Raw genomic sequence first — 20,899 nt, forward strand, 5'->3', positions numbered from 1 at the left:
TAGATATGTTAACGTGAATCATCTTTGGAAGAAAGGGATTAAGGAGCAATTCAAACTTGCTCATGAAGTCTATTTGAAAATAAGATCAGTAAACAAATATACATTTTATTTCTGAAAACGTACCTGGTACATCAAAAACATCCACAATCCTGGCAGATGTGAAAAACACATTTCATATTTCTCTGATTTATAGCTTTTATGTACATTTTCTGGGAAATCTAAACAAAGACAATATTTGCGTATTCAATTTCCTCATGGATGCTGGAGTTTAGAAATGTGCATATATAGTTTTTTTTATTAAATATAAATTAAAGTTGCACAAGCACGACAAATACATAAATCCTTTGTTTACAAATGACCCCACAGAAACTTTGCGATCGAGCTTTGGCTGCCTTCCAATCAGGCTAAAACTTAAATCCATTATCCCAAAATATATGAAACGCTGTGATCCTTGGTTCACAAGTTGTCTTTTACACCATATACAAATATGAAGTTTAATACTGTGCAAACCGCAACTGCTAATGATCCCTTAAGGCCAGCAGAAGGTCAATTCTGCATGTCTGTGTGTACTTGTGTTTTATATAATCCAAATGTACAATGACATGAGCCGCTTTCTGTACACTGGCCACTGTGCGCCCACCAACATGCAAGCATGAAGAACAATTTGTTCTTTCTCGTCTCAAAAGGCAGAGCACAATCAGAATAGTCGGCAAGAATCCCTTTGATAAATAATATCATACAAGTTATTACACCTTGGGAGCCAGCTTCCCAACATTTTCTTCATGATTACTTTATATTCAGCATTTTATTTCTCTTCTGCATTCCTTGTCTGTTTGTGATGAATACAAAAAAGAAGATCTAAGTTACAAATGCACCCAACTTTTAGTCCTGTTCCGGTTCATATCTGGAAGAGTTGGCAGTGTTGAAACAGACAGACTCCACCTACAGTATCCATGGTAACATGGAAGAAAGGCCCACCCTCCACCAGACAAAGTCAAGCATCTTCTCCTTCCCCGGGTCAGAGGAACTCCTCCTTCCTGGACAGCCTTGTGGGGTCTTACCACTTCCCAGGAATGGATTTTCCACACTCATACCAACCTACGTACGGAATACGGGTTGTCCCTCCAATCTCTCCAAAGCTGACAGGTTCTTGTCTCATCGCTCTGTAAAAGCCTGTTGTGAAGGAGCATCAGGAACATGAAGAACAAGCAACACAACTACAGGCTAATGATGGCGGATACCCAAAGTACCTGGCCTGCTCGGTAAGTCTTCCACAGGCATTTGGATGCCAGTCCGACCATCCAGATGGGAGTCCACAAACTGACAGTGGTCCTCCCCGTACCCTGACAGATCTCCAATGTTGTGGAACTTTCCTACAGAGAAAATGAAAGCAGAAGGGATGTGAAATAAAATCCAAATTCATCATCAATCAGAGAGCTCGCACTGATATTACATTATTCAGTTTGACAGAAGACAACTAGCACATCAGTCATGTAGCATAAAAAGACTTCCGGCAGTCTTCCCTCAGGAATCCAAGTCTTTGAATGAAACTCTAACACCATTACTGATAATCATAGGAACACCTAAATAAAAAGATCGGTCCTACAATAAAACTGTTTTTACAGTGTTTATAGCAGTGGAATGTATTTTTGTTTTTCTCGTTTATATTTGGCCATATAAGTCCTATAAGCTCCTGACTTCCTGTCCCTGAAATGTGTGTCAGCGCTGTTGTGGAAGGACTTTCATGTCACCCGATGGGACATGTGTGTATCGCCTGTGCATCTTAAAACTATAATGAGTGGTAATTCATGAATGGCCACGTATTTACCCACTAGTCGTTCCTCTATTCTAAATTAATAATAGTTTAAAATAAATGAAGGAGACAAGAGAGAGATCATCACCCATGAATCACACGCATTCTTTGCAGATATTTCTATTGGCTCATTAAGTAAGAGGTTGTTCTAAAATATATTTTTGATGTAATTCTCATAGGGCTGTTTCTGGACATTTTCCAACGCAGCGGTCTACTTGCATATCAGAGAAGAACGCACTATTGGCCTTGGCAGAGTTCTGCATGCTCTGAATGCCCCTCGAGCTCAGTCTGCAATTACCATTTAGAGAGTCACTCAGGTAGATCTGGTATCTCAGGGAGTTGCAGAGCTGGATTCCCACAAACTTTCTGTACCATGTTCTCTTTATAAACATCCTTCCGTTGCATTCGGAGTAGGCATCAGGCTGGAATGGGAACTGACTCCAGATGGCAGCTTTGCCTATCAAGAATATATTAAAAGTATTTTTGTATTAATTAAATGGCTGTTAATTTTCTATTTAAAAAAATCTTGATTTTGCTGGAACATACTAAATATATACATATATTCACCTGAAATTTCTTCACTGACTCGTGGATCCGCTACATGGAGAAAGTTGGAGTGAAAATTATCAACAGCAAATCATCCAAAATAAACACATTCATATATCAGAGCTCATTTTTACAGTGTATCTGCAATGTTTAGTGGCAACAGGAGCAGGAGAAAGAACAGGAGGACAAGTTGTTAGTAAAGCCTCTCCCCATGGTGTCATCACCGAGTTTAAGACATTTGCTCAGGGGTACCATTCATTCCTTCATTCATTCATTCATTCATTCCTATTCTGCAAATGTTTATCCTGTGTAGGGTTGCGGGGGCTGGAGTCTATCCCAGCTGCACTTAATGAAGGGTGAAATTGGGGTTTGTTCAGAGAACTCCGCTTGCCAGGTGGATGATACGCCAGTAATAAAAATTTAAAAAATGAGCCTCAGAGGACATCTGGTGAGATGAAGAGCCCCTCGAGTGTTAATCAGTCAGACCCGTGTTGAAATCATTAGACAGCCGATTAATAGACCTCCTTCTGAGATACAAAGCAGTCGTGTTCACGTCCTGATCATTAGCAACACACAGTGGTAACACCATGCAACAAATTACCCTCTTCAGTCAGAGCAAACACGTCAGTGTTCAGACATTAGAAGAGTAAATGGTTTTCAAGCCTTGCCTGATTCTGTGTTAAAAGACACAGGATCACTGGAGGGTCCAGTTCCCAGCTCATTCTTTGGTGTTACTTGGAATTCATAACTGAAATTAAACAGAAGACATGGGAGTGAAAGATATCTTGAATGCTTTGAGGTATTTTCAGTCTAAATTTCTCTTATCTTCAGAACTGGGATCAATAATATTGGCTTTAATCCTAACAAATCTAATTAAAAATAAATAAATCACCAATGAACCTCTCCACCCAGACTTCCTCATCTGCTGTGTAGCTTTGTTTTGTTCCGTACGTAAAAAACAAACAAACCCAAAAGTAATTAAGTTTCTTCTTAACCAATGAAGAATGCAGAAAATGTAGAAAACATGCAATTTGTGATATCAAAATAAATAAATGAATCTGTCTTGACAATCCCCAGTCATGTGTAAATGTCGAGACAGCATGCTCCATTTTCACGTTTCTCCTAATGTCTGCATCACAGACCTGCTCTCTGGCTTGAGATTCTCTACTGCTGTGTGTGTCTGGTTGGTCGTCACGACAGACACCTCCTTTCCATTCGGTCCTTTGGCGGTGGATACAACGTCGTATTCTGAAAAAGGAGCCAGGATAGAAATAGAATAGAGAGCCTTTATTGTCATTGCATAGTGGATATACAACGAGATTAGATGTCAGCGTCCATCTAATAACTTTAATCCATATTTCAACTCTGCTGTCGTTAATGTGAAAACTTGAAGTGTGAAAAGGAAAGGCTGCTGACGCATCCCAGCATGATATGGCTTGGATTCCTATCTGAACAACTTGCTGTCATGAATGGACACAGCATGGTTAAGTGGATTATATCTGTATCTATTTATGCCACAGTCTGAAACTGTCAAATGTTTTATTCATGTGCCATACCTTTAGTTTCATTGTCAGATTTCTCCCAGTCAATAATGACAAAGGAGGAGCATCCCTCCACGGTAACCACGGTGACGTTGGAGGGAGGTATGCGAGGAGGACTGGTGACGTGCAGATCATTGCCTTCCTCTTCAGGAAAATAAGAGAGGGAAGAGGTGATAGAGCACGGCTCGTCTGGCTTTTTATCCGTCTTGTAGATCACATGCGGCGCTGGAGAAGGGAACAGTGAAAGCAGCAGTCGTTCATTTGTTGCATGTTGCCAGAGATCTGCTGTTTTCCATGAGGATTTAAGCCTTTAATGGAGATGAAAACCTGATGAACTCTTACCTACAAAGCGCTTCTTGCCCATGATGTCTATGTCTGATGTGGGCAAGGGCTGGAATATGGAGGAGTTTTCACCGATGTCAAAACGGCTGCCTGAAAAGGAAGCAAGAGAAAGCAGGTGGAGCGAGTTTGATGAAGTCTCTGCTCGCTGACTCTGACCAAGCACCTGTCGGACGACTTCCATCCTTCCATCCCGCAAGCTGCATCACCAATATCTCCTCATTACCATCAAATCAATCAAATCTCAATTTCTCATTTGGGGCATGACAGAAGGTTTATTCTCAGCACCTTGACCATTTCAGACATAACGTTCCTCCTAAAATGCATGAAAGGTTGGGTCACTCGTACTGTTTACTGTTGGGGCTGGGGTGGTTGTCTTCTGCTGGCGCTCTTGCTTTGGCTTGGCTGTGACCAGAGCGAATGGCTTCAAGATGGACTCATTGCCCTCTTTCATGTCCGTGAGTTTATCTGAGGACAGAGAGTGGGAGGAAGAACGATCAGTTCCTCACCCTCTGTGACTGACTCACACGCATAAACAGTTGTGAGACATTTGTTCTGGCCATCTTCACCGGAGTGACACGGAGGCCTTTTCCGTGCCGCTTGTTACTTGGAATATTTCTTCAGCTCTTTAACAGGGGAGTAGGTCTGCAATAATACATCTGCTGCCACTAAGGGTGCTCAGAACCATGTACTCACACAATTATTAAGGTTACTGGGCTGCAAAAAACCGTAACACAAGGATGACTTCTGTTAGCCTCAAGTAAACTCTATAATTAATTGCATGCTTTATATGGGAAATCAAAGTACTTCTGTGTTTGCAGATAAGACAGTAGTTCCCAAACTGTAATGCTGTGTGCAGAAGCTTTGCAGCTGAGACTTGGCCCTGTGGAAAAAATGTTCTGGGGAACTACAATAAAAAAAAAACATTGCTTCATGTGGATCCAGTAAACAAACCTAAAGTCAAGCTTGTTTTATGTGCAAGATTCTATTGCTTATAAGGTGCCGCTGTGTTCAAATATCAGTATGGCCATCACTGTTGCCCTCACCATGGCCACTGCTGTGCTTCTCCACCAGGTTGCGTCTGTTGTTGGCAGGAACAGCAGGATGAAGAACTGCAGGGAATTGATGGAAACACGAATCCATTGACAGGTGGTCAGCACAGCATGGGAGACAATGCTGGGTCATAAATAAGGTAATAATGACGAAACAACGTTTATGAATCCAAAGAAGAGAGACTTTAAGAGGGAAGATGACTGTAATGAACAGTGATTACACAAAATGTAGCATAAAACAACAACCAATAAATAATTTAAAAGCTGAACATCATTGAACATGCATGTGCAATGATGTAAAGAGGCCTTGTGAAGTGTTGCAACAAAGGAACATCATGTTCTGGGACTAATGAAAGCCATGTCAGTAGTTTAATAACCATGAAACCATGAACTCGTGGGGTAAATATTCCTCTGGGACCTGAATCTTTCATCAATAAATAGAAAAGTAACAGCAAATACGTTCTGCATAATCTTGACTACATTCCATCAATAAAACAATTGTTTGTTGTGATAATGACTGCCAATGTCGCTGCAGAGAAAAGTATCAAAAATATTAATGATCAGACCAAGATGTCAATTATTTAGCTTTATTGAACTGGATCGAAAGATAAAAAAAATGTTTGCTGCCAAACTAAGATTTCTTAACGCAAGGATTCCGTCCCAACTTAAGGTTAAAAAGGCATACGGGTAAACTTCCCAAATCCTTGATGCTGTTGGAGGTTTGACACACTAAAGTGGCCTTTGCATGTTTCATATCATAACTGCAGAGATAATCTCTTTAAACTGTTGTGATTTACTCCCAGAACATCCACTCCTATCACCATTAATAAAGTCCTTATCACAGAGATTCATTAATGGTCATTCTATTGACAATATTCTGTAATTCTCCAATCACTAAGACCAAAATGCCAAAACAAAATTCTCTTGTTTATTCCTGGGGCTGACCTTTTCTTGGTCGGTATAAATCACAGATCTCCCAAGAGAAAAGAATTGAGGCTGTCAAGACAAACCAAAACATCTGCCAACAAGTCTCACTGATTAATACTGAGAATCCATCCCTAGATTGCCTCTGACTCACACATGCTATAACTGAAAGCTAATTGCAAACATATGTTCATGCATAAAGCTGCATAACATGACGATTCAGTAATTTAAATGTCAGTTTTAATATTCACAAATGCACAAGACACTGGGTGCATGACATGATGGACTGGCAGCTCAGAAGTGTGATGTCATGATTAAATGGGTCGGAAATTAAAGCAGGGCCGTTGTGTTGTAATGTGACACGATGTGACTATTTTCATGTCAACAACATGCCTACGATGCAGAGCATGTCATCTCAACTGGATTTGCTTCTAAAGTTTCTATAGAGGGTGCGTTTGGTTTCTTGCCATACACTAAACAACCCCCTCAAACAGAAGTCCGGTGTCAGATGGTGCCAGAGGCCCAAGACTCAGATCTGTGATGTTAAACAGCAGCCAGTTGTGTGAGAGCTGGTTTCTGTCAGAGAACTTGGTCTTTGGGGTGAGAACACATAAATGTGTGCAATCAAAATGCATTCAGTTCAGAAATATATTCCCACTGAAATACTTATCAGCGTCTCACATCACTGGAGTTGTTGCAACACACATTGAATATCATGGATGGACACGGTGCAAAGTGTCTCCGTAATCTCCATAGAGTGTAGAAATTATATATATACTGTATATATGTAGAATTATGAACAGCTTTGTTTTTGGATGTGTGTGTAAGGTGGCAGGTAAAATGAATTTGTTATATAGAGTTGCTTTCTGGGAGTCTTGTGTCTTCTTGAAGACCTCTGAAACTAGCAAAGCTTCCAGAAATAACACACGACAGCTGTGACATGGGACTGAAGCACAATCTCCCTTCACAACTTCACCATTAATGCATCTGCAGTCCAGACATGTATAGATTATCTGAATCTACCCGGATATATATATAAGATATAAACAAAGTGACTGACAAAAGAAAAAGCAAACCGCACTCACCTTTTACAAGAAGCAGGCAAGGGCTGTTCTCAAACTAATTCAAAGTGGTCCATATGTACTGTAGACTAAATAAGGTAAGCACAGAGATGCAAACAGTCTGGCATAGCCAATTAACCGACTGGGACTACATGCATTGCACACAGAAAATGACTAGACACAAAATGTCACACTTGCAAACAGGTTAAAAAGCAATAAACGTGCAAGGATTGTGACAAAAGCACAGATCAGTGTGACGGTGTCACTCAAGACATAACAGTGCCTTTAAATTAGTCAAGGAATGCTGAAAGGCAATAATCCTTTTGTTTGTCCTTACCAGGTTTCTCTTTGGACCACACTGGTTTAGGAAGAGCATTGCCTTTGTGGTTCACCCCATCAGCTGTTGGAGGGAGAAAGGGGTCTATTAAAAAATGTTTTATGCCACTATGGTCATTATACTATCACCAAAGAAGAACTTGTTGGTTTGTTCGCGATCCAAATGCTCTGGATACAAAAAACAATATTGAAATGTCTTTATAACATACATTCTCTCATTTGATATTTTCCATTCTCTATTCTTCTGTGTCTCTCTGGGGAGCGCACAAGTGTGTTTGATAACGGAAGTGTTAAAGAGAAAGAAAGGAAAAGAGAGCAAGATTGGGGGCAGCTGTAGAACTGCGCTTGCCTTGGCGTGGTTGGTTTCAAATGTGGCTTGTCCTGGCCAGTGCCATAGACTTTCCACCTTTCCACCATCATGTTAATGATCCTGACCTCAGAGACCCATGGTAAAACTGTGACATACACACTAAGTAAATGTGGCAGAGCATGGAAAACATATGGAATGTAAGAGGAACTGTAGCAGAATATTAAGCAAGTGAAGGCGGAAGCCCCATGCAACCAAGACTGTACGCATTGTAACATGAATAATGTTTGTGTTCTGTCGTTGCATGGCTGCTGAAGACAGCATGAGAGAGTGCTGACAGGACAGGACAGCCTGAGGTAGCTGCTTGAAGGTGAGAGCCCAGGGTGGAAGAAGGAATTAGAGGTAGGAAAGTGAGTAGTCCATTACCCCCAGGTGTGTTGGAGGTGAGAGAAGTGGATAATGTCTTGGATGGAGACAACGTTCGGACAGTGTTACGAGTGGAATGGGGGGTAATGCGGGAGTGAGACAGCGTAGAGTTTCTTCCAACTGGAGGAACTGATGAGCTGATGGGAGAACGAGGAACTTCAGCGACGGATGATTTGACGACTCCAGTACCTAAATGAGCAGAGAGGCAATTGGTGAGGTTAGGGATAATCCACTTATTGGCTTTGCCTAGATGACATAAGTGAGAGCACACTATTGTGAAAGAATGGAAAAGAGTGGACAATGAATGAAATGACAGAGGCATAAATGTTATCAAAAGCTAGCCAGGCTTTTCTCATTGTGAGAGGACAAGGGTGAGGTGGGTGTGCTTGGCTTGGCTGAAAATGGAAGCACACATAGAGGCAGGGATAATGAAGGGGTGGGTCGTGTAGGGTGGTAGGATGGAGATGGAGATGGGGAAGCAGTGACATTGTCCAATGGCTTGAAGTACAACTGCAAGCGCTGTGTTCCATGTGGCTTAATGAAAGCACAGATGTTAATGGGACAAACTTGACATGGTTTTTACCATGCTTGTAACTACCAGCCTTCTCTGTAGCCAAAGCAGGTCTTGGTAGAGGCTTGCCCTCTTCTGGTGGACTAGGAGCTGTGTGAAAGAAAACTCACTATTTATCTAAAATATAATATATCTGAATATATTTTTGACTTTTAAAAGGGGCATATTCTACCCTTATTTGCTCAAATATAAGAAGTATTTAAAACCAGTGCAGTTACAAATTGTAAACTTTTACATATAACTAAAAATGCTACCAGCAATTTTAAAGAACATGTACATATTTAAATAAGATTTAATCGTGAGTTTGAGGAGACGAATATACCATCTATGGCAAGGAAGGGTTTTTAACAATGTGTCAAGGTTATCTGAAAATCGCTGGTATTTATTTATGACATAAATCGGATAATATAACATATCTGGTTTTAAAATGTTTTCCTTTAAAACTAAATGCAAATACAGCAACATTTCTACCAATATGCCCCTTTTTAAAATGTCATTTTAGACAAGGTCTTAAAACTTAATTGTGTGGATTGCAGATGGCAAAAAGTAGGGTCTTTACCCGTGGGGACAGAATGCCTTGGGGTGACCTTGTTGGGATCATGGGTCCTGGTCTGAGCCCGAAATTGAAGCCCAGGTTGAGGATGTGGTTGGGGCCTTGATGCAGGGCTTAACTTGGATAGAGGTTCAAGTGACTGAGACTTTTGTGAAGGTCTTGGGGGACTGGTTTGAGAATAAGTTACAGGTGGGGTCTGGGTCAAAGGCTGAATATTTGGTTCAGATTTTTCTTGGTTCCTTGTTTTAGATTTGGGCTTTTTCTTTTGTGGCTTTGTCTGTTCTTTTGTTTGTGGTAGCAATTTAGTCTTGGGTTGGATCTTTGGTCTCGGCTTGGAATTTATTTTCTTTTGTTTAGGTTTTGGTTGGGACTGCTGCTCGGTGCTTCGTTGATAATCTTGTCTTATTTTTAGTTGCGCTTTGGTTTGGGTTTCTGGCTTAGTTGTAGATTGTGGTTGAGTTTTGGGATGGATCTGAACCCTGAGTGGAGGTGGTTGTGTTTGATTTAATAGCTGATGCTGTGCTTCAGTGTTAACCTGTGCTGTGGTTTGGGGTTGTAATTTAAGATTTGGCTTTGGTCTAGACTGTAAGTGAGGTTGGGTCTGTGTTAAGGGCTGAAATATTGGTTGAATGTAGGGAATAGGCTGCGTTGGTTGGGGATGAGGTTGTGTAGAAGACACATGAGATATGTGGTGTGAGGGTAGTTGATGTTGAGGTTGTGCAGGTGGTATATTCTGGGATGTTACTTTTTCTTGGGTTTTTGATTTTGCAGTGGGCTGGGATATTAATTTTGGTTGGGGCGGGGAATGAGGTTGGTTCTGGGGTTTTGGTTGGGATGTTGATTGTGGTTGGGATTGTGACTGAGTCCAGAATACGGCCTGAGATGTTGGCTGGGGTTGGGTCTGGAGAGTAGGAGGAGATGTTTTTTGGGATTGTAATTGAGTCTGGAATAGGGGCCGAGATGATGGTTGGTGTTGGTATTGTATGGGAGAATATGTTTGTTGTGGTTGGGGTTGCATTTGGGGTTTGGCTTTGGATGTTGATTGTGGTTGGGGATGTGGTTGAGTTGGAGTTATGGTTTGAGATGTTGGTGTTTGGGTCAGGAGTTTATGGGAAGATGTTTGTAGGTGTTGTGGTTGAGTTGCAAATATGGCTTTGGGTTTGGATGTTGCTTGTGGTTGGGGTTCTGAATGAGCTGTGCATATGGCATGAAATTGTTGGGGTTGAGTCTGGAGTATAGGAGGAGATGTCTGATGAAGATGTGGTTGATGTGGTTGGATCCGGAGTGTGGATTTCGATATTGATTGTGGTTTGGGGAGTGGTTGAGTCTGGAATATGGCCTGTGATGTTGGCTGTGCTTGGGTCGGTAGTATAGGGGGAGATGTTTCTAGGGGTTGTGGTTGATTACTGGTCTGGGGTTTGGAGGTTGATTGTGTTTGGTGTATTGGCTGAGTCTGGAATATGGCCTGAGATGTCGGCTGATGTTGTGTTTGGAGTATGTGAGATGTTTCTAGGGGTTGTGGTTGCATCTTGGGTTTAGCTGTGGATGTTGACCGTGGTTGGAGTTGTGGTTGAGTCTGAAATATGGCCTGAGATGTTGGCTGTGCTTGGGTCGGGAGTATAGGAGGAGATGTTTCTATGGGTTGTGGTTGATGAATGATCTGGGGTTTTGGTTTGGAGGTTGATTGAGTTTGAGATTGTGGTTGAGTCTGGAATGTGACCCGTGATGTTGGTGGCGGTTGGACCTTGATAATGGAAGGAGATGTTTCTAGGGGTTGTGGTTGATGAATGGTCTGGGGTTTGAGTTTGGGTTTGGAAGTTGATTGTGTTTGGGATTGTGGTTGAGTCTGAAATATGGCCTGAGATGTTGGCTGTGCTTGGGTCGGGAATATAGGAGGAGATATTTCTATGGGTTGTGGTTGATGAATGGTCTGGGGTTTGAGTGTGGGTTTGGAGGTTGATCGTGTTTGGGATTGTGGTTGAGTGTGAAATATGGCCTGAGATGTTAGCCGGGGTCGGGTCGGGAGTATGGGAGGAGATGTTTGTTGGGGTCGTGGTTGAGGTTGAATCCTGGATTTGGGTTTGGAGGTTGATTGTGTTTGGAGTGTTGGTTGAGTCTGGAATATGACCTGTGATGTTGGTTGCGGTTGGACCTTGAGTATGGCAGGAGATGTTTCTAGGGGTTGTGATTGATGAATGGTCTGGGGTTTGGGTTTGGAGGTTGATTGTGTTTGGGATTGTGGTTGAGTCTGAAATATGGTCTGAGATGTTGGCTGTGCTTGGGTCGGGAATATAGGAGGAGATGTTTCTAGGGGTTGTGGTTGATAAATGATCTGGGGTTTTTGTTTGGAGGTTGATTGTGTTTGAGATTGTGGTTGAGTCTGAAATATGACCTGAGATGTTGGTTGCGGTTGGACCTTGAGTATGGCAGGAGTTGTTTCTAGGGGTTGTGGTTGATAAATGATCTGGGGTTTTTGTTTGGAGGTTGATTGTGTTTGAGATTGTGGATGAGTCTGAAATATGACCTGAGATGTTGGTTGCGGTTGGACCTTGAGTATGGCAGGAGTTGTTTCTAGGGGTTGTGGTTGATGAATGATCTGGGGGTTTTGTTTGGAGGTTGATTGTGTTTGAGATTGTGGTTGAGTCTGAAATATGACCTGAGATGTTGGCTGTTCTTGGGTCGGGAATATAGGGGGATATGTTTCTTGGGGTTGTGCTTGATGAATGATCTTGGATTTGGGTTTGGAGGTTGATTGTGTTTGGAGTGTTGGTTGAGTCTGGAATATGACCCGTGATGTTGGTTGCGGTTGGACCTTGAGTAGGGGAGGAGATGTTTCTAGGGGTTGTGGTTGATGAATGATCTGGGGTTTTTGTTTGGAGGTTGATTGTGGTTGAGATTGTTGTTGAGTCTGGAATATGACCCGTGATGTTGGTTGCGGTTGGACCTTGAGTATGGGAGGAGATGTTTCTAGGGGTTGTGGTTGATGAATGGTCTGGGGTTTGAGTTTGGGTTTGGAAGTTGATTGTGTTTGGGATTGTGGTTGAGTCTGAAATATGGCCTGATATGTTGGCTGTGCTTGGGTCGGGAATATAGGAGGAGATGTTTCTATGGGTTGTGGCTGATGAATGGTCTGGGGTTTGAGTGTGGGTTTTGAAGTTGATTGTGTTTGGGATTGTGGTTGAGTCTGAAATATGGCCTGAGATGTTGGCCGGGGTCGGGTCGGAAGTATGGGAGGAGATGTTTGTTGGGATCGTGGTTGAGGTTGAATTCTGGATTTGGGTTTGGAGGTTGCTTGTGTTTGGAGTGTTGGTTGAGTCTGGAATATGACCTGTGATGTTGGTTGCGGTTGGACCTTGAGTATGGCAGGAGATGTTTCTAGGGGTTGTGGTTGATGAATGATCTGGGGTTTGAGTGTGGGTTTGGAGGTTGATTGTGTTTGGGATTGTGGTTGAGTCTGAATTATGGCCTGAGATGTTGGCCGGGGTCGGGTCGGAAGTATGGGAGGAGATGTTTGTTGGGGTCGTGGTTGAGGTTGAATTCTGGATTTGGGTTTGGAGGTTGCTTGTGTTTGGAGTGTTGGTTGAGTCTGGAATATGACCTGTGATGTTGGTTGCGGTTGGACCTTGAGTATGGCAGGAGATGTTTCTAGGGGTTGTGGTTGATGAATGATCTGGGGTTTGAGTGTGGGTTTGGAGGTTGATTGTGTTTGGGATTGTGGTTGAGTCTGAATTATGGCCTGAGATGTTGGCCGGGGTCGGGTCGGAAGTATGGGAGGAGATGTTTGTTGGGGTTGTGGTTGAGGTTGAATTCTGGATTTGGGTTTGGAGGTTGCTTGTGTTTGGAGTGTTGGTTGAGTCTGGAATATGACCCGTGATGTTGGTTGCGGTTGGACCTTGAGTATGGGAGGAGATGTTTCAAGGGGTCGTGGTTGAGGTTGAATTCTGGGTTTGGCTTTGGATGGTGATTGTGTTTGCGGTTGTGGATGAGTCTGAAGTATGGCCTGAGATGTTGGCTGTACTTGGGTCGGGAATATAGGGGGATATGTTCCTAGGGGTTGTGGTTGATGAATGGTCTTGGATTTCGGTTTGGACGTTGATTGTGTTTGGAGTGTTGGTTGAGTCTGGAATATGACCGGTGATGTTGGTTGCGGTCGGACCTTGAGTATGGGAGGAGACGTTTCTAGGGGTTGTGGTTGATGAATGGTCTGGGGTTTGGGTTTGGAGGTTGATTGTGTTTGGGGTTGTGATTGATGAATGGTCTGGGGTTTGGCTTTGGAGGTTGATTGTGTTTGGGGTTGTGATTGAGTCTGAAATATGACCGGAGACTGGGCTTTAGTCGGGAGTAGAGGGGGATATGTTTCTTGGGGTTGTGCTTGATGAATGATCTTGGATTTGGGTTTGGAGGTTGATTGTGTTTGGAGTGTTGGTTGAGTCTGGGATATGACCCGTGATGTTGGTTGCGGTTGGACCTTGAGTATGGGAGGAGATGTTTCTTGGGGTTGTGGTTGATGAATGGTCTGGGGTTTGAGTTTGGGTTTGGAAGTTGATTGTGTTTGGGATTGTGGTTGAGTCTGAAATATGGCCTGAGGTGTTGGCTGTGCTTGGGTCGGGAATATAGGAGAAGATGTTTCAATGGGTTGTGGTTGATGAATGGTCTGGGGTTTGAGTGTGGGTTTGGAGGTTGATTGTGTTTGGAGTGTTGGTTGAGTCTGGAATATGACCCGTGATGTTGGTTGCGGTTGGACCTTGAGTATGGGAGGAGATGTTTCAAGGGGTCGTGGTTGAGGTTGAATTCTGGGTTTGGCTTTGGATGGTGATTGTGTTTGGGGTTGTGGATGAGTCTGAAGTATGGCCTGAGATGTTGGCTGTACTTGGGTCGGGAATATAGGGGGATATGTTCCTAGGGGTTGTGGTTGATGAATGGTCTTGGATTTGGGTTTGGACGTTGATTGTGTTTGGAGTGTTGGTTGAGTCTGGAATATGACCGGTGATGTTGGTTGCGGTCGGACCTTGAGTATGGGAGGAGACGTTTCTAGGGGTTGTGGTTGATGAATGGTCTGGGGTTTGGGTTTGGAGGTTGATTGTGTTTGGGATTGTGGTTGAGTCTGAAATATGGCCTGAGATGTTGGCTGTGCTTGGGTCGGGAATATAGGAGAAGATGTTTCAATGGGTTGTGGTTGATGAATGGTCTGGGGTTTGAGTGTGGGTTTGGAGGTTGATTGTGTTTGGAGTGTTGGTTGAGTCTGGAATATGACCCGTGATGTTGGTTGCGGTTGGACCTTGAGTATGGGAGGAGATGTTTCAAGGGGTCGTGGTTGAGGTTGAATTCTGGGTTTGGCTTTGGATGGTGATTGTGTTTGCGGTTGTGGATGAGTCTGAAGTATGGCCTGAGATGTTGGCTGTACTTGGGTCGGGAATATAGGGGGATATGTTCCTAGGGGTTGTGGTTGATGAATGGTCTTGGATTTCGGTTTGGACGTTGATTGTGTTTGGAGTGTTGGTTGAGTCTGGAATATGACCGGTGATGTTGGTTGCGGTCGGACCTTGAGTATGGGAGGAGACGTTTCTAGGGGTTGTGGTTGATGAATGGTCTGGGGTTTGGGTTTGGAGGTTGATTGTGTTTGGGGTTGTGATTGATGAATGGTCTGGGGTTTGGCTTTGGAGGTTGATTGTGTTTGGGGTTGTGATTGAGTCTGAAATATGACCGGAGACTGGGCTTTAGTCGGGAGTAGAGGGGGATATGTTTCTTGGGGTTGTGCTTGATGAATGATCTTGGATTTGGGTTTGGAGGTTGATTGTGTTTGGAGTGTTGGTTGAGTCTGGGATATGACCCGTGATGTTGGTTGCGGTTGGACCTTGAGTATGGGAGGAGATGTTTCTTGGGGTTGTGGTTGATGAATGGTCTGGGGTTTGAGTTTGGGTTTGGAAGTTGATTGTGTTTGGGATTGTGGTTGAGTCTGAAATATGGCCTGAGGTGTTGGCTGTGCTTGGGTCGGGAATATAGGAGAAGATGTTTCAATGGGTTGTGGTTGATGAATGGTCTGGGGTTTGAGTGTGGGTTTGGAGGTTGATTGTGTTTGGAGTGTTGGTTGAGTCTGGAATATGACCCGTGATGTTGGTTGCGGTTGGACCTTGAGTATGGGAGGAGATGTTTCAAGGGGTCGTGGTTGAGGTTGAATTCTGGGTTTGGCTTTGGATGGTGATTGTGTTTGGGGTTGTGGATGAGTCTGAAGTATGGCCTGAGATGTTGGCTGTACTTGGGTCGGGAATATAGGGGGATATGTTCCTAGGGGTTGTGGTCGATGAATGGTCTTGGATTTGGGTTTGGACGTTGATTGTGTTTGGAGTTTTGGTTGAGTCTGGAATATGACCGGTGATGTTGGTTGCGGTCGGACCTTGAGTATGGGAGGAGACGTTTCTAGGGGTTGTGGTTGATGAATGGTCTGGGGTTTGGGTTTGGAGGTTGATTGTGTTTGGGATTGTGATTGATGAATGGTCTGGGGTTTGGGTTTGGAGGTTGATTGTGTTTGGGGTTGTGATTGAGTCTGAAATATGACCGGAGACTGGGCTTCAGTCGGGAGTAGAGGGGGAGATGTTTCGAAGGATTGTGGTTGAGGTTGAATTTTAGGTTTGGCTTTGAATGTTGATTGTGGTTGGGGTTGTGGTTGAGTCTGGAATATGGCCTGAGATGTTGGTTGCGGTTGGACCTTGAGTATGGTAGGAGATGTTTGTTGGGGTCGTGGTTGAGGTTGAATTCTGGATTTGGGTTTGGACGTTGATTGTGTTTGGAGTGTTGGTTGAGTCTGGAATATGACCGGTGATGTTGGTTGCGGTTGGACATTGAGTATGGGAGGAGACGTTTCTAGGGGTTGTGCTTGATGAATGGTCTGGGGTTTGGGTTTGGAGGTTGATTGTGTTTGGGGTTGTGATTGAGTCTGAAATATGACCGGAGACTGGGCTTCAGTCGGGAGTAGAGGGGGAGATGTTTCGAAGGATTGTGGTTGAAGTTGAATTTTAGGTTTGGCTTTGAATGTTGATTGTGGTTGGGGATGTGGTTGATGAATGGTCTTGGATTTGGGTTTGGACGTTGATTGTGTTTGGAGTGTTGGTTGAGTCTGGAATATGACTCGTGATGTTGGTTGCGGTTGGACCTTGAGTATGGGAGGAGACGTTTCTAGGGGTTGTGGTTGATGAATGGTCTGGGGTTTGGGTTTGGGTTTGGGTTTGGAGGTTGATTGTGTTTGGGGTTGTGATTGAGTCTGAAATATGACCGGAGACTGGGCTTCAGTCGGGAGTAGAGGGGGAGATGTTTCGAAGGATTGTGGTTGAGGTTGAATTTTAGGTTTGGCTTTGAATGTTGATTGTGGTTGGGGTTGTGGTTGAGTCTGGAATATGGCCTGAGATGTTGGTTGCGGTTGGACCTTGAGTATGGTAGGAGATGTTTGTTGGGGTCGTGGTTGAGGTTGAATTCTGGATTTGGGTTTGGACGTTGATTGTGTTTGGAGTGTTGGTTGAGTCTGGAATATGACCGGTGATGTTGGTTGCGGTTGGACATTGAGTATGGGAGGAGACGTTTCTAGGGGTTGTGCTTGATGAATGGTCTGGGGTTTGGGTTTGGAGGTTGATTGTGTTTGGGGTTGTGATTGAGTCTGAAATATGACCAGAGACTGGGCTTCAGTCGGGAGTAGAGGGGGAGATGTTTCGAAGGATTGTGGTTGAAGTTGAATTTTAGGTTTGGCTTTGAATGTTGATTGTGGTTGGGGATGTGGTTGATGAATGGTCTTGGATTTGGGTTTGGACGTTGATTGTGTTTGGAGTGTTGGTGGAGTCTGGAATATGACCCGTGATGTTGGTTGCGGTTGGACCTTGAGTATGGGAGGAGACGTTTCTAGGGGTTGTGGTTGATGAATGGTCTGGGGTTTGGGTTTGGGTTTGGAGGTTGATTGTGTTTGGGGTTGTGGATGAGTCTGGAGTATCGTCTGAGATGTTGGCTGGGTTTGGGTCTGGAGTAAAGGTGGAGATGTTTGGAGGGGTTGTGGTTGAGCTTGAATTCTGGGTTTGGCTTTGGATGGTAATTGTGTTTGGGGTTGTGGATGAGTCTGGAGTATAGCCTGAGATGTTGGCTGTGCTTGGGTTGGGAATATAGGGGGATATGTTTCTTGGGGTTGTGCTTGATCAATGATCTTGGATTTGGGTTTGGAGGTTGATTGTGTTTGGAGTGTTGGTTGAGTCTGGAATATGACCCTTGATGTTGGTTGCGGTTGGACCTTGAGTATGACAGGAGATGTTTCTAGGGGTTGTGGTTGATGAATGGTCTGGGGTTTGGGTTTGGAGGTTGATTGTGTTTGGGATTGTGATTGAGTCTGAAATATGACCGGAGACTGGGCTTCAGTCGGGAGTAGAGGGGGAGATGTTTCGAAGGATTGTGGTTCAGGTTGAATTTTAGGTATGGCTTTGAATGTTGATTGTGGTTGAGTCTGGAATATGGCCTGAGATGTTGGCTGGGGTTGGGTCGGGAGTAAAGGAGGAGATGTTTGGAAGGGTTGTGGTTGATGAATGGTCTGGGGTTTGGGTTTGGAGGTTGATTGCATTTTGAGTGTTGATTGAGTCTGGAATATGGCCCGAGATGTTGACCGGGGTCGGGTTAGGAGTATAGGGGGAGATGTTTGTTGAGGTTGTGTTTGAGGTTGAATTCTGTGTTTGGCTTTGGATGGTGATTGTGTTTGGGGTTGTGGTTGAGTCTGGAGTATGGTCTGATACCTTGGCTGGGGTTGGGTCAGGAGCATAAGGGGAGATGTTTGGAGGGTTTGTGGTTGATAATCGATCTGGTGTTTGGGTTTGGAGGTGTACTGGGGTTGTGGTTGAGTCTGGAATATGGTGCAAGATGTTGGTTGCGGTTGAGTCTGGAGTATAGGAGGAGATGTTTGTTGTTGTTGTTGAGGTTGAATTTTGGGTTTGATATTGAATGTTGATTGTCTTTGGGGTTGTGGTTGAGTCTGAAATATGGCCTGAGATGTTGATTGTGCTTGGGTCGGGAGTATAAGGGGATATGTTTCTATGGGTTGTTGTTGATGATGGATCTGGTGTTTGGGTTTGGAGGTTGATTGTGTTTGGGGTGGTCCTTGAGTCTGGACTATGACCTGAGATGTTGTTTGCAGTTGGGTCTGGAGTATGGGAGTAGATGTTTTTCTGGGTTTGATTGTTGATTGTGTTTGAGGTTGGGTGAGTAATGGGGTTTGAAATGTTGATTGAGGCTGTGGATTAGGTTTGTTCTGGGGTTTGGCTTTTGATGTTAGATGTTGTTGGTGTTTTGTATCGGTTACTGGTTGAGATTTTCGCTGAGGGGATTTCTGGAGCGAGGGAGTAGATGTTGTTTGGGGTTTAGGTGTGACATGGAGTTTGGGTTTGGACGTTAATTGTGGTTGGGGCTGTGTATCGGTCATGGACTGGGATGTTAACTGTGACTCTGTTCGTGGTTGGGTCAGCAAATTGGCCTGAGATGGCGACTGAGGGACGGTCTGGAGTATAGTAGTGAATGTTGGTTTGGATTGTTGTTGTTGTAGTATGTTGTGGCGTTTGAGTTGAGATGTTGATTGTGGTTTTCGAGTTGTGTACAGAGGTTTTGGTCGAGGTAGTGAATGAAGCTCATTTTTCATCTTGGGCTCTGTTTGAACTTTCGGAGGTTGGGTTTTTGCCTGTGATTTAAGATGGGGATTTGTTTGAGGTTGTGTATGAGGTAGGGATGAGGGCTTTTGTTTTGGTTCACTCAGAGGAGGCCTTCCATGTTTCTCAACCCTTTTGAGGGGGTTGGGCACGGGGACCACAGTGGCTATAATGTGTGGTAGAGGATGAAGCTTGGGAGCTAATGGGACCTCTGAGAAAGGAGGCAAGATAGATCTGAAGAGATGTCCTCCTCCTGGGTTGTGTGGGAGAGAGAAAATATGGCCATGAAGCCACAACTGTGCTGTAAAATAATTTCAAAGCATTTATATATATGTGGTTACAAATATTGTATTATTTACGAATGGCTTACAAAATAAACCAAAATAAAATTTCTGTGAATTTTGCGAAAAATTGTTGAAACAAGACAAAACTGCATTAATAGAACAGCCAAAATGTAAATTAGCAAAAATACCAACAGCTGCTAGGTTGTAAACTCAGAGCTAATTATAGCCTGAAGCACAAAATACACAACTACTACCTGGTCTAATCGGATAAGGGGCTCTAATACCAAAGGCAGACATCATTTGAAAGTATTTGCACTCTACAGATTCAGATACCTCGGCTTGGAATGCCTGTGAACATCTATCCAAATCTTTTGGATGTGCCTCTTTGAGAATTAAGGCTTATTTTTCACTGAATGATGGCTTGCTGTGGGATGCTGATGAACTGTTCTAAAACGATTCTAACTTCAGTGACAGAGAATGAGTAAGAAAAAAAGAAGGAAAAAGTGAGTAAACAACAAGAATTTACGGTAATTCATAAAAATGTCAGAACTTTAGCACCTCTCCTCAACTTTATGGCCATCCTTTTCACAGTGGTGGAGGTAATCCTCCAATTTAAATAATTGGAAATAGCCAACCAACAAAGAAAAGGTACTACTGAGCTAATTAATACAGGGCCTCAATCAATGCAGGATATGACAGTGGTAACTTCAGCAACCTGTGGGCCATAGAAACTGGCACCAATACTACAGTGTATACTTCCTGTTAATTCCTGCAGCTGCTAATCAAAGTCCAAAAAAACACACAATCAATAAATTGCACCCTCTAAAAAATGTTTCTGTCTTTATTAGGCCCGAGTTTTTTTTATTCTATCTTCATTAGTAAATTATCAACCCCAAATATCCACGCTGGAGACAATAAAGATGTATCTTATTTTTAAGTAAGTAATTTTAAAATTTGCGGAGATTCAAATGCTCATAAATCAGGGCAAAATGCTAAATGAATTTTAAGGATGCAAAAACATTCTTTGATTTCAAGTTAAAGAGGCTTCGAAAAACAAATGTGTGGGGTCATAATAAGAGGAATATAGAAAGTGTCTTTGTATGATGAAACTCAAGCTTTTCTCAATAAAATAAGGTTCAGCTGTAAATATATTAAAAGGCAATTGTTGGAAAATGGACGAGGAACTGAAGGACAGTGTAAATCAAGTACAATACAAGATAAATCATCAGCTCTAGTTCCTGTTGAATAAAGAGGAATGCCTTGTTCATGCAGTTATGTCATGCAGACATCAAATTACCTACAATGCATTTAATGCAAATGCCTCAAACAACAGACACATTAAATATACAGAAATACAGTTCTGCACAGATGAGATAAGGCTACAATACACTGTCTGGCTGGACAGGACCTGAGTACATTCACATCACTTTGAATATGAATTTTCACTTAACATTAAGTACATTTTTGTCAATTTGCAAATAATC

At 43.2% G+C, this 20,899-nt stretch overlaps 1 protein-coding gene across 1 annotated transcript; it reads right to left on the reverse strand.

Moving 5' to 3' along the window:
- Nucleotides 1-127: 127 nt before the first annotated feature.
- LOC137915786 (target of Nesh-SH3-like) lies at nt 128-17,023 on the reverse strand. The gene is made up of 18 exons (XM_068758905.1): nt 16,747-17,023; nt 16,176-16,271; nt 11,862-12,017; nt 11,466-11,621; nt 10,344-10,577; nt 8,929-9,006; nt 8,346-8,534; nt 7,614-7,676; nt 5,286-5,351; nt 4,588-4,707; nt 4,243-4,332; nt 3,916-4,125; nt 3,502-3,607; nt 3,028-3,107; nt 2,381-2,410; nt 2,112-2,270; nt 1,251-1,373; nt 128-1,173 (listed from the first exon to the last, which is right to left on the reverse strand). Exons 1-18 carry the CDS (start codon nt 17,021-17,023, stop codon nt 1,058-1,060), a joined length of 2,349 nt encoding a protein of 782 aa, XP_068615006.1. The 3' UTR covers nt 128-1,057.
- Nucleotides 17,024-20,899: the final 3,876 nt, after the last annotated feature.

The sequence above is a fragment of the Brachionichthys hirsutus genome, unplaced genomic scaffold, assembly GCF_040956055.1.
Source record: "Brachionichthys hirsutus isolate HB-005 unplaced genomic scaffold, CSIRO-AGI_Bhir_v1 contig_1098, whole genome shotgun sequence".
Lineage (NCBI taxonomy): Eukaryota > Metazoa > Chordata > Actinopteri > Lophiiformes > Brachionichthyidae > Brachionichthys > Brachionichthys hirsutus.

Coding starts and splice junctions, on each gene's coding strand:
- LOC137915786 (XM_068758905.1), bottom strand. CDS start 17,023: ATGTCCAACCGCAACCAACATCACCGGTCATATTCCAGACTCAACCAA. Junction 10,578..11,465: donor GACCCCGGCTAACATCTCAG/GCCATATTTCAC, acceptor ACATCTTCCCAT/AAACTCCTGACCCAAACACC. Junction 2,271..2,380: donor AGTCAGTGAAGAAATTTCAG/GTGAATATATGT, acceptor TATTCTTGATAG/GCAAAGCTGCCATCTGGAGT.